General features: G+C 37.6%; 1 protein-coding gene across 3 annotated transcripts in view; it reads left to right on the plus strand.

Annotated features, from left to right (window-relative positions):
• The window catches only part of BCAS3 (BCAS3 microtubule associated cell migration factor), a 572392-nt gene that overhangs the window by 77012 nt on the left and 481974 nt on the right, over positions 1 to 13406 (plus strand). For all 3 annotated transcript variants that reach the window (XM_059997244.1, XM_059997243.1, XM_059997246.1), the window contains exon 7: positions 9947 to 10019. In XM_059997244.1, coding sequence (XP_059853227.1) covers positions 9947 to 10019 — 73 coding nt within the window. The remainder of the gene's footprint in view (positions 1 to 9946; positions 10020 to 13406) is intronic.

The raw sequence follows: 13406 nt of genomic DNA on the forward strand, positions 1-13406 counted from the left end.
CGTTATCCTTTTTATTCTAATGCATATTAGAATGCATATTCCAACTTGTTTTTGCCAAAAGCATAAAACCCCAGAATGGTGAAATGAGTAGGACAATAAACTCCTGTATACCTTTGCCCTAGACTAATTACTAATATTTTGGTCACATTTTAGCCCGCTTCTAATCACTCTAATCAACCACTATTAATGTCATGCACACAGTTTATTTCCTTTGCCACTGAACAACTTTCTTATTTGCTTCAATTTTTTAATGCAGGTGTAATTTGCAGTGGAGAAATGCAGAGATTTACCTGTTACAGTTTTGGGTTTTGACAAATACATACACTTATGTAACCCATACCTCCTTAAAGATTATTTCTGTTACCCTAGAACGTTCTTACATGCCCTTTCCCAGTCATCCTTACCCCCTCGGAAGCATATACTGTTCCAACTTCTTTCACTTCAGAGGAGTAGTCTTCCCTGTTCTTGACGATGTTACATGTATCAGTGTATCTTTCCTTTTTATTGCTGAGTAGTGTTCCATTTTATGAATATATTTAATTATTCATTTTCCTGTTGGGTTGAATATATATTTTTGAGCTATTATGAATAAGCTGTTGTGAACTTTGTAATACAAGTTTTTATGTGTCATGGAGTTTGAGTCACCATTTGGGTGAGCTGAGACAGATAGTCAATTGAATGTGTATAATATGAGGCTCTGTTAAGTGATTTAAAGAAAAAAAAAAGGAGCGGAAGCATGATAGAGGGTGATCTTTCTGATCGGAAAATATTTTAGCAGTGACCTAAAAAAAGTATGTAAGAGAACTATGGAGATAACTAGGGTATAACTTGATAATTCCAAGGAGATAGCAGAAAATGGAGCGTTCCTGAGGCAGGAGTGTGCTTGGCATATTCCAATGTGGGTGAGCAGGGTAGAGGGCTAGGTCAGAGAGATATTGATACCATGATAGAAGAGCAAGAAAGGAGTTAAGGACATGAACAGTGTTTTTTTCTTACGAGGAAAGTAAATGAATGGATTCACAATACGACGGTTGCCAGCAACAATAATAACTGCATAAAGTTTATTGAGTTCTTACATGTTGCAGCACCTTGTTTAGTCCAATCCATATCTTATATTTTTTAAACTTCACAACAATACTATGTGAGGTATTGGTACTTATCTCCACTTTACAGATGAGAGAATTAAAGCACTAAGGAATTAGATACATTAGCCTTTATCAGTACATTTATTTATTTTCCAACAGAGTTCTTCTTGGTCATAACTTTCTGACAGTAGATTTTTCAGTGAGCCAGGGTAACAGAGGAACAAATTCTGGTTCGCACGTGGTTTAGTACCACAATAACTTGGGAGAATTATTTAGCCTCTCAAAGTCTCATTTTACTCCTTTGTCAAATGTATGATTTGTACTTTGTGTTTGTTAAGGTCTGGTGAGTCAAATCTGTGAAAGAGCACAAGAGGCCTGATCCTTGAAGAGAAATAATGTGATGCCACTAAATATTAAGGGATACCTCACATGCTGAACATTTTAACTTATGGAGGAAGATAATAAAGCGAGCAATAACTTAAAAATGGTGTGTTTGACATTTTAAACTTTCTGAAGTCACGGTGGAGTCTAAAATGTATACTCATGTTTTGGATACTTGAGGCAGATGCAAAGATTTACTTGATGTTCATGGTTTTTTTTTTTTGTTTTTTTTTTTTGCTGCGTTGGGTCTTTGTTGCTGTGCGCAGGCTTTTCTCTGGTTGCGGCGAGCTGGGGCTACTCTTCGTTGTGGTGCTCGGGCTTCTCATTGCAGTGGCTTCTCTTGTTGCAGAGCATGGGCTCTAGGTGTGCGGGCTTCAGTAGTTGTGGCACGCGGGCTCAGTAGTTCTGGCTCACGGGCTCTAGAGTACAGACTCAGTAGTTGTGGCGCACAGGCTTAGTTGCTCCGTGGCGTGTGGGATTTTCCCAGAGCAGGGCTCGAACCCGTGTTCCTTGCATTGGCAGGCGGATTCTTAACCAGTGCGCCACCTGGTGATCATGTTTTGATAAAACTGTTCAAGGCAATAAGATTTCTGTCCTGTTTTTCTTGGGGTTGGTTGATGGCACCCGCAGCCTATGTGTCTGTTTTCCCATTTCTCTCTCTTCATCTCATCTTCCACTTTATCTCTGTCTTCTTTGTCCTAAAAAAATTCCTCACATTTTTCTCTGTTTAGGTGAGAAATAAACCTGAAGAGTATTCAGTTCATAATGGTGATTGTTTTGTAGCACAAAATAGAACATTGCGTAATAAAATAGAACTTTTTAGTGGGAAAATATCCACACAGAATCTAAAATTACACACAATAAAATGTATTGACTACAAACTAACGGTGGAATCATACTTTCTAGCTAAAATTTAGATCTGCAGATATGACTACAACTTGAAGCTCACATTGAGAGAATCTATGATGAAAATGGGTTTGGACAACCTCATTGAATTAAATATTTTCTAAAAGAATTATTTCAATAAAATAACAAATGGAATGGAAGACTTGGAAACAGTTTAACTGATAAAATGAATTAAATTGTTCAATGGAATCTTTCTGCAGAAGACACTCTCAGTTAAAATTAGTACCTACTTAATACACTTTTGTGTAAAATCTCTGTTTTCCAGTCATCCTCAACATCAAAAGAGTAGAGCTGGAATATCTTATTATCAGTTGGATGTTTATTTGCCTCTGGATATGATTTGGATCCATACAGGAGTGGTTTCTATTTGATATCTTGAAATCCTTAAGGCTGATCCATGAACTTAAACTCTTTAGTTAATGAGTTTACAATAGTGTGTATGATGGGGGGTGTTATTCAACATTTTCTGACATGCAAACTGTCTTGAATTTTGTTGAGGGGGAGAGGAGTTGGTGACTTGGCGGGCAAGCACATTTTCATTACTTTAATTGTGCGATTTATTAGGATTTTAAGCTTTTTATAAATGTTTTAGTGTTACAGGACAGAATTAAAAGGATTTAGAATAAAAGGAGTTTAACAAAAGGACTTTGCAACAGGATTGCAATAGTTTTTATATTTGATGGATTTAGCTAACGGCTTTTCATTTCAATCATCATGCTACATTCTGTTAAATGCTGTAGAACAGGTGTGTGTAACGTCATTCTCTCTATTGTACATGCAAATAAACACAATTTTATGTATAAAAAGTTAATCCTCTACAATTTGGAGGATTACATTATGGGAGGGTGATGACTCCGTTAGGCATCTTGGAGAGTACATGCTATTTATATTGCAAGAAAAATCAGGTTAATAGCTACGGTGTTCATGAGATTATAGAATTTTTATACCAACACTTTAAAAAATTGTATTTATTCAAACCATCCACAAAGAAATTATTTAAGGCAGAGTTAAGGTTTTGTTACATGGTTTTCCAACTTTGAAAAAATTTAATATAGAGTGTGCCTCAAAGATATTTGAAGGATTTGTTATGGTTTGTTTGCTTACTGAAGATTCGTCTTTTCTAGTTACAAGGTTTTGGTAGTACAGTGGGGGCTTTTGGCTTTATGTTGTTCTTAAGTGAGGGCATTATTTTGTAGTTTAAATTTTTTGCTTGGTTACCTTTTCTGAATATCCATGACGCTTATCTTTAGTAAGCGTCAGGTGACTGACCTAGAGAACAGATTCAGTAGGACTGTTGTAACCCAGTAGGTCAGCGGAAACCAATGGAATTCTTCAATTCAGGTTTGAGAAACACAAAAACAATCAAACCATTCTTGCCAGTATTATTTGCATTTTAAAGACATGATGTATCATTCATCAAAATATCAAATTGGTATGTATAATACAGGTACAAACCATAAAGACCTTGTCAGAACACCAGGATGCAGAGGGAAAATAGGTATTGTTAAAGGTGAAGGTGAAATATGGAGGAGTGAAGAATTGGCCTTGTATAGCTGAAGTTCAATTATAATTAATTTGGAAAATAAATGTTATGGGCTTTGGACCAGTTAATTTTTAACTTGTGCTTCGCTCGAAAGTCATATTGTTAATTCTGAAATCTGATTTATTTGTTTAGCAGGGGTAAGAGCACACAATCCGTAGTAAATTAATGTTTGGTGAAGATGTAGTCACTGATCTTTATAAGCTTCTCAAAATTTAAATTAGTTATGGAGAACTTTATTCATCAACACTGTTTATAGTTTTGGATCCTTTTTTTTAATAGTTTTGCTCTTTTTAAGGTGTGATAATACAGTCTGTTAGTGGATCATAGAACTTGTCTTAACCTATTTAGTATAATTACTATAACAATTTAAAAGTATATTATGTCAGATCACAATCTAAATGTGTAACCATTAACCTGTCCTCCTCTGGATTAAACTTCATTATTTTTGGAGGGATCCATTAACGAGGATTATTAACATTAACATTACAGTTGCTGTTTACCATCTAGCAAAGAAATGAAACATTATTAAAAGAGAGCTGAAGTCCCCTGGCTACCTCCCCCAAATATTGTCTTCATCCTAAACCCCTAAGAGGACTGTTCCTATCCTGAAATTGGTGTTTATGTGTTTAGCACTTAAGATAACTAAATATCTGTCTATACATCTAACTACACACACTCATGTGGGCACACACTTGTTCAAGCACACAACTTGTACCTTTTTCAAAATTGTGGTAAAAATCACATAACATAAAATTTACCGTCGTTAGGGCTTCCTTGGTGACGCAGTGGTTAAGAGTCCGCTTGCCAATGCAGGGGACATGGGTTCGAGCTCTGGTCTGGGAAGATTCCACGTGCTGTGGAGCAGCTAAGCCCGTGCGCCAAAACTACTGAGCCTGCGCTCTAGAGCCCGCGAGCCACAATTACTGAAGCCTGTGTGCTTGGAGCCTGTGCTCTGCAACAGGAGAAGCCACCACAGTAAGAAGCCCGCGCACCGCAACTAAAGAAAGCCTGCATGCAGCAGCAAAGACCCAAGGCAGCCAAACATAAAGAAAAAAAAAATTACCATCTTTAAATCTTTACAAACTTTTTTTTTTCCTGCCCAGCTGTGCCGCGCAGCATGCGAGATCTTAGTTCCCTGACCAGGGATTGAACCCGTGTCCCGTGGTCCCATGAAGTGGAGGCACAGAGCCCTAACCATTGGACTGCCAGGGAATTCCCGGCAAACTTTTAATTGTACCGCTTGGCAGTGTTAAGTGCATTCAAAGAACTCTGTACCCATTGAACACCAGCTCTCCATTTCTCTCTCCATCACTAGTCCCCATCACATTTTTCTTTCTGTTTCTAGGAATTGGACTACTTTAGATTCCCCATACAAGTGGAATAATAGAGTATTTGTCTTTTCATGAATAGTGTATTTCATTTAGCATAATGTCCTCAAGATTCATCTGTGTGTAGCATGTGACAAGATTTCCTTTTTAATATATACATTTTCTTTATCCAGTCATCATTTGATGGACATTTGTGTTGCTGCCACCTTTTGCTATTGTGAATGATTCTTTAGTGAACATGGGTGTTCAAGAGCTTGCTACATCTTTTTAAAGTTAATATTTTAAGAGCATTTCTTTTTTTTTTTGCGGTACGCGGGCCTCTCACTGTTGTGGCCTCTCCCGTTGCGGAGCACAGGCTCCGGACGCACAGGCTCAGCGGCCATGGCCCACGGGCCCAGCCGCTCCGCGGCATGTGGGATCTTCCTGGACCGGGGCACGAACCCATGTCCCCTGCATTGACAGGCGGACTCTCAACCACTGTGCCACCAGGGAAGCCCTAAGAGCATTTTATAGATACCAGAATTGAGCAGAAAGTACAGAGTTGCTGTATATCTCCTGACCCCTCACATCTCACAACTTCCCCCACTATTCATACCCTGCACCACAGAGGTACCCACACTGACATCATTATCACCCAAAGTCCATAATTCTCATTAGGGTTCCCTATTGGTGTTGTACATTCAGTAGGTTTTGACAAATGCATAAGGACATGTATCCACCATTGTAGTGTCTGAACAGAATAGTTTTCCTGCCCTAAGCATCCTCTGTGCTTTACTTACTCATGCCTCCCTCCTTCTTAACCCCTGAAGACCACTCATCTTCTTTTTTTTTTTTTTGGCAGTACGCGGGCCTCTCACTGTTGTGGCCTCTTCCGTTGCGGAGCACAGGCTCCGGACGTGCAGGCTTAGCGGCCATGGCTGAGCTGGCCATGGCCAGCCGCTCTGCGGCATGTGGGATCTTCCCGGACTGGGGCATGAACCCGTGTCCCCTGCATCGGCAGGCGGACTCTCAACCACTGCGCCACCAGGGAAGCCCACCACTCATCTTTTTACTGTCTCAGTATTTTTACTGTCTCAGTAACTGTCTTTTGCCTTTTCCAGAGCCATTCAGTATGTATTTAAGTTTCCGCCGTGTTTTTTCATGGCTTGATAGCTCATTTCATTTTAGTCCTGAGTCATATTCCGTTGTCTGGTGGTACCACAGTTTATTTATCCACTCATCTACTGAAGGGCATCTTGATTGCTTCCAAGTTTTGGCAACTGGGAACAAAGCTGATATAAATGTCCATGTGCAGGTTTTTGTATAAACAGTTTTCAACTCCTTTGGGTAAATACCAAGGAGCATGATTGCTGGATCTTGTAGTAAGAGCATGTTTAGTTTAGTAAGAAACTGCCACACTGTCTTACGATGTGGCTGTACCGTTTTGCATTCCCTCTAGCGATGATTGAGAGTTCTTGTTGGTCTGCATCCTTGTCAGCATCCGGTGTTGTCATTGTTTTACATTTTGGCTGGTCTAGTATGTGTGGAGTGGTATCTTATTGTTGTTTTGATTTGAATTTCCCTGATGACCTGTGATGTGGAGCATCTTTTCATATGCTTATTGGCCATCTGTATATTTACTTTGGTTAAGTGTCTGTTCAGATCTTTTTCTCAGTTTTAAATTGGGCTGTTCGTATTCTTACTGTTTAGTTTTAAAAGTATTTTGTTATATTTGGGATAACACTCCTTTATCAGATGTGTCTTTTGCAAGTATTTCTCCAAGTCTGTGGCTTTTCGTCTCACTCTTGACATATGTACCTTTTTAAAGAGCATAAACTAAATTACATAATATTAAAAGAAAATATTTATCCTCTTTATTCTACCTTCCATTTAAAAATAACCTGCCTTCTGAGATATTACATATTTACCAGAAAGTTGCAAAAATACTACAGACAGGTCTTGTGCACCCTCTGCCCAGCTGGTTACATCTTATATACAATATAAAAACCAGGAAACTGACATTGGTGGGATGTGTGCACATAGTTCCATGTCATTTTATCACATGTGTACATTCATGTAACCACTACCATAATCAAGATACAGATCTATTTCATCACTACAGTAATCTCCCTGACACCATCTCCGTCCACCATCCCTAACTTTTGGGAATTTATCAGTCTGTTTTCCATCTCTGTACTAATTTTGTCATTTCAAGAGTATTACATAAGTGGATTTACACAGTATTGCTTTTCCACTTAGTACAAGTTTGTTGAGGTGTATCCAAGTTGTTTAGTGTATCAATAGTTAGTTCCTTCTTACTACTGATTAATATTTCATGGTGTGGAGGTAAAATTCATCTGCTGAAGGACATCAGGGATGATTTCACTTATTTTGCTGTTTAAAATAAATCTACTGTGAAATTTGTGTACAAGTTTGTGTGGGTGTAGTTTTTATTTTTCTGGGATAAATGCCCAGTAGTATGATTGCTGGGATATATGGTAAGTGTATGTTTAGGTTTTTTGTTTCTGCTCTTTTAAAGAAACTGCCACACTCTTTTCTAAAGGGGCTGTACTATTTTATATTTCCACCAGGAATGTGTGAAAGATCTAAGTTCTCTGCACTTTTTGTCAGCATTTGCTTTTTACATTTCCCTGGTAGCTACTGTTGTTGAAAATCTTTTCATTTGCATATCTGCTTTCCATATCTTATTTTCAGTGAAATATCTCATGTCTTTTGCCCATTTAAAGTTGGATTTTTGTTTTTTGGTTTGAGTATGTTGAGATTATTTCATATATTCTAGATGGGTCCTTTGTTAAATATGTGTTTTACAAGTATTTTTTCCAATGTGTAGCTTGTTTTTAATTTTAATTATAGCCAACTTATTGCTTTTTTCGGTCTCATGGATCATATTTTCTGTGTCATGTCTGAGACCTCTTCACCAAGCCCTAGGTCCTACGATTTTCTTTTGTTTTCTTCTAAAAGTTATATAGTCTTACATTTTAATCTCTGATCCATGTTGAGTTAATTTTAGGTAAGGTGTTTTATTTCCAGTTTTATTCTTTTCCTATGGGTATGCAGCTGCCTCAGGACCATTTGTTGAAATGGTTAAACGGTCTTATTCCACTTAATTGCCTTTACACGTCTTTCAAAAATCAGTTGACCATATTTGTTTGGGTCTGTTTCTGGATTGTCTTCAGTTCCATTAATCTGTGCATCTTCTGTCAACTTTATATATCCGTTTACTTAAATTGTCTTTCATTTCCTGCATCAGCATTTTGTAGTTTTCAGTCTCTAAGTCCTGAATATATATTTTAGATTTATACCTGAGTACTTAATGTTCTTTTGAGAAGTTATTAACAGTATTGTATTTTTAATCTGGAATTCTGTGTGCTTGTTGCTAGTATATAGAAATACGGTTGATATTTTGTATGTTGATCTTGACTCTGGTGACCTTGCTGAGCTAACTCACTAGCTGTAGAAGTTTTTGCTGTTGTTGATTCCTTGGGATTTTCAATGTATCAATCATGTTATCTGAAAATAGGGAGTTTTATTTCTTCCTTTCTTATCTGTATGACTTTTTCCCCCTTTCTCTGCTGCTTCGTTGCCTTGTCTAGAACTTCCAGTACTATACTGAATAGTACTGGTGAGAGTGGAGTCCTTGCCTCGTTCTTGCAAAATTCTTGTTTGTCCTTGTTTGTTCTGTGAAAAATTTTGAAACATTTCATGGATTCTTTCCTCCTCTGTTTTTCTCTTTTCTCTCTTTTTGGAATTCCTACCTACGTACTGGAACTTTGAGGCTGTCCTTTAACATTTCTCTTGTGTATGTGTTTGTGTGTGTGTATAAATTAATGCTGTTTTTCTTTTTTTTTTTTTTCGGTGTTTTTGCTGTGTTCTGTAGGAAACTTTCTCTGATGCTTGTGTTGAGTTTTTAAATAATATCTACCTTGTTTTTAACTTCCCAGAGCTCTTTTATTTTCTAAGCGTCAGTTTTTCATTGCATTCTTATATTGCTTCATGCCTGAAATATCTTCTCATATTTTTAAAATTATTAATGATAGTTTCAAAATTTTTGATACTTTCTTCCTGTACAGAGTTAACCACTTTTCCAGGTGCTTGTACCTGTTTGTAAGCAGCAAACTAAAAAGCTGATTGCAAGCAATGTGTATGTGTTTGCCAACCTCTAACTTTATTGAGGGTGCTTTGGTGTGTTGTTTCTTGGAGCTCTCTGGTTGACAATGTCTTTCAGTCTTTCTTCACAGACTGACTGATTTAATTTTTTTTCTAATACATTGCTATTCATTTTACTAGTCTTTTCTCAGGATTTTGCATTGTTGTGTATTGAGAATGGCCTGAAATTTTGAAGTTTTTAAAGTTTCTGTTGTGACCTTCCTTTATTTAGTTTTGAAATCAAGGTTATACAACTCTTAGGTAATTAGTTGGTGGAATTGGGGGTGGTTTTCTGATTTCATGGTGAATGTGTATAAGGTTGACATTGCTAATTTTAAAAAAAGGTTTTTAAATGTTGGTTCAATTTTGAAAATAGTTATAAGTTTATTTATAGCTCTTCTAGTTTTTGTTCAGTCAACTGTATAAATATATCAATTTAAATGAATGTTTTGCTATCTCTTTAGCTGTAAATGTTTTGAGAGAATGAAAATAATGGGAAATATACAAGAATACTTCTCAAAGTTTTATTTTACATTTTATTTCATGTTCCTCATCAGGTGCTCAAAAGTGTGACAACTTTGCTGAAAAAAGGCCCCTCCTTGGTGTTTGTAAGAGCACTGGATCTTCTGGGTAAGGAATTAAAAAAAATTTCTTTGAACCACTATTAAAATTTTGTATTATTTCAGAGGGGGAACTTTGATGTCTTCAAATCTTTGTTTACCATAAGAGTATGCTCTTACAAGACAGATGGGAAAGGAAATAAAAACATATTTAGGGTTTTTGTCACTCAGTCCTTGGGAGTTTTCTGCTCACTGTTTTCTCAAATGTAGGGTGATAGCAAAACATGAAAGCAAGCCAGCAGTACCTCAGACTTCAGTCTTGAAATAAAAGATTAGCATCGTTAAGAAAAATGTGTTTCAGTTTATGTGTTTATTTACTATTTATAGTGGCCTTCTACAGTGGATTAGAACTTACTATTAGGTCGCCATCGTCGTCATCATCAGTCATCATCACCACCACCACCACTACCACCACCACCATTAACATTTACTGTTGTTGTAGCTAGCATGTGCCTGACACTGTTCTAAAGGCATTCCGTGAATTTTCTCTTTCATTTCTTTCAGCAATACTATGAAATAGATACTGTTCTTAGTCCCATTTTGCAGTTTAGAAACACTCAGGCGCTGAATTCACACAGTGGAGCTGTGGATTCAAACCCAAGCAAGCATTCTCTTAATTCCATGCTGGTTACATTTGTGACCATGAGAGGACTATGGACAAAGATGATTAATGGTTATTACTCAGGAAGTCAGATTTTCCCCTACTTTCTCTATATGATAAATGAGAATATGTGCTTCTTAATGGCTTGTGGTGATTTAGTTATCAGGTTTGTCGTGACCTTTTCACTATGTAATTCCAATTCAACCGCTGGTAAAATTTCAATGGCCTATACAAACCATGTAATTGAAAGTTACTGGGTAGGCAGTCCAGGGCTAGTGAAGTGTTTCTGTGATATGTCATTAATGACCTAGGTTCTTTCCATTTCTAGTTTTGACATCTTTTAGGATCTGACCCCTTCCCCTAATGATCTCAAGAAGGCTACTGTCTTTTCAGTTAGTGCCTCTCCTCCACTTGAACTCCTAGCTACAAGATAAGCAGGGATATGATTATGGTTTTGTTAGTAAGGTAGAGGATCAAAATGAATATTAGGCTTGGCAACCAGTAGTCCCTGCCTTGTACTTTCAGCTGATAGTGTACACTCTAGGTCATGGATGCAGTGCAGAAGGGAAGAATGTGCTAGTGGTGTTACATGATTAGGTCTTGGAATCTTAATCGTTGCTTTCTGGGGAAATGGTTGGGCTACATACATGCATTACAAGGCAGTTTTCTTCCGGTGTAAATTTTTGGGTTGAAGTGGGCAAAAATTTACTTTGTGCTCATCACTCTGCCAGGTATGGGATGAGGATACAAAGCATGAAAACCGAATTCCTTGTCCCAAAGACTTAAGGATGTTGCTGAAAACAAAAACATAGCACACAGAAAATGATTGTGATATAATGATGTGTAATAGGAATTCAAAGAAGGTAGAGATCAGTGTGCATGGATTAATGGGAGATGGCCTCATTAGGAAGGCACAGCTTATGCTGGATCTAAAGGAATAAGAAAGTTTGGCAGTACATGAAGACGACTAAGGACTTCCAAAGTATGTTATAAAGCTATAAAAGGGGAACAGACACTGGTATAAATATACTTAGGAAAGATGGAGGTTTGTGACTTAGAATGAAGTCCATCTGCAAAACAGGTAATAACCATTTCAGTGCTCTAGAACTCAACCAAAGGCTTCCAACAATGTGGAAAGTGTTTATGTTTGAGAAACCGGTAAATATTAAGCCATAACAGTGGCAATCTGTCACATTCATGCCCGGAAGCTGCTCCCATCACACTCCACCCTTTTCCCTTCCAACTTGCTTGATTTTCCAGGGTGTGCAATGTCATGATGATGCCCAGCAGCATTGTCCCTGGAAGTTATGGTCTTGGGGTCATGAGATTTGTGCAGGCCCATGGCTCTTTTAGCCTAAAGTCATGGTTAGCTGAGGCTTCATGTAGGGGCAGAGGAGCCATGAAAGCATCCAGGGAAAGCTAAAATCTGGAAGACTTGAAAATGTCTGCCTGTTGAACGTGTTCCTCTACCCACACATAGATCCTTTTGGAAAGGATGACAACCTTTATTGACTTAGGGTATTTGAGCAAATTCCCTGTCGAATCTTTGGCTAAATCACTAAGCTACTTAGACACAGGGGCAACCCCCAGGCAAGCAGGCTTTAAAATGAAAACAAGAATTAAAGAAAAGTAAAACTCAACAGAGGCATTAGTAACTGCACATTGTGGAGGAAGAGAGATTTCCAGAATTCTTATACTATTTTATATAACATGTCTAGTTTTCAACATAAAATTATGATACATACCAAGAAATAGGAAAGTGTGATATATTGAGAAAAGTAGGCAATAGAAAGTGTTCCTGATTGTTTCCAATGTTAAAATTTGTAGACAGGGCCTTTAAAGCCATTATTCTACATATGTTCTAAGAACTAAATGAACCGTTTCTGGAATGATAGGAATGTATGATAACAGTGACTGAACAAATAGAGAATCTCAATAAGAAATTAGAAATTGTAGAAAAACCAAATGGAAATTCTGGAGTTGAAGAGAAGAAAGGTGAAATAAACTCTCCTGAAGAACGCAACACCATATTCAAGTCAGCACAAGTATCAGGGAACTGGTGTGTTGACAAGTGAGCTGAAAGGGAAAGGGAACCAAGCAGAAGAGGGGAAACACCTGTGGTGAAAGAAAACCTTGTTGATTTCACTCTTGTTTAGGTCCCTGTAATTCAGGCGCACCCAGTCCTGTTGAAGCCCCACAAAAAGATGTGTTTACGGAAGGTGCTCAGCTACCTACTGAGTTTGCTTTGCAGGTTTTGAAAGATTTTCCATTCCTTAGCAACCCTGCTTAACTGTATGATTAAGGAGATTGTTTTTATTTTTACAGGATTCATTTATTGAGGTATCACTTTATCAAAAAATAAGACACGAAAGGAAGGGTTGTATATAGTAGGTGATGAGATGATTTATTGAGGGATGACCATGATGTTATGCAGGTTATATTAGTCAGGGTTCTCCGGAGAATCAGAACTAGTGGGATGTGGGATGTTTGTGTGTGGGGAGGGAGGGAGTGGGGGATTGATTTTAAGAAATTGTCTCACATGATTGTGAGGGCTGCAGATCCAAAATCTGGAGACTGAGGGAAGAGTTACAATTTCAATCCAAAGACAGAATTCCCTCTTCCTCCAAGGAAGTCAATGTTTTAAAATTTTATTAGAACTTTGAACTGATTGGATGAGTCCCACTCACATTATGAAGCATAATCTGCTTTACTCAAACTGCTGATTGAAATGTTAGTCTTATATAAAAAATACCTTCAGAGAAACATCTAGAATAATATTTGACCAAATCTGGTTAT

The sequence above is a fragment of the Delphinus delphis genome, chromosome 19, assembly GCF_949987515.2.
Source record: "Delphinus delphis chromosome 19, mDelDel1.2, whole genome shotgun sequence".
NCBI classification, from domain to species: domain Eukaryota; kingdom Metazoa; phylum Chordata; class Mammalia; order Artiodactyla; family Delphinidae; genus Delphinus; species Delphinus delphis.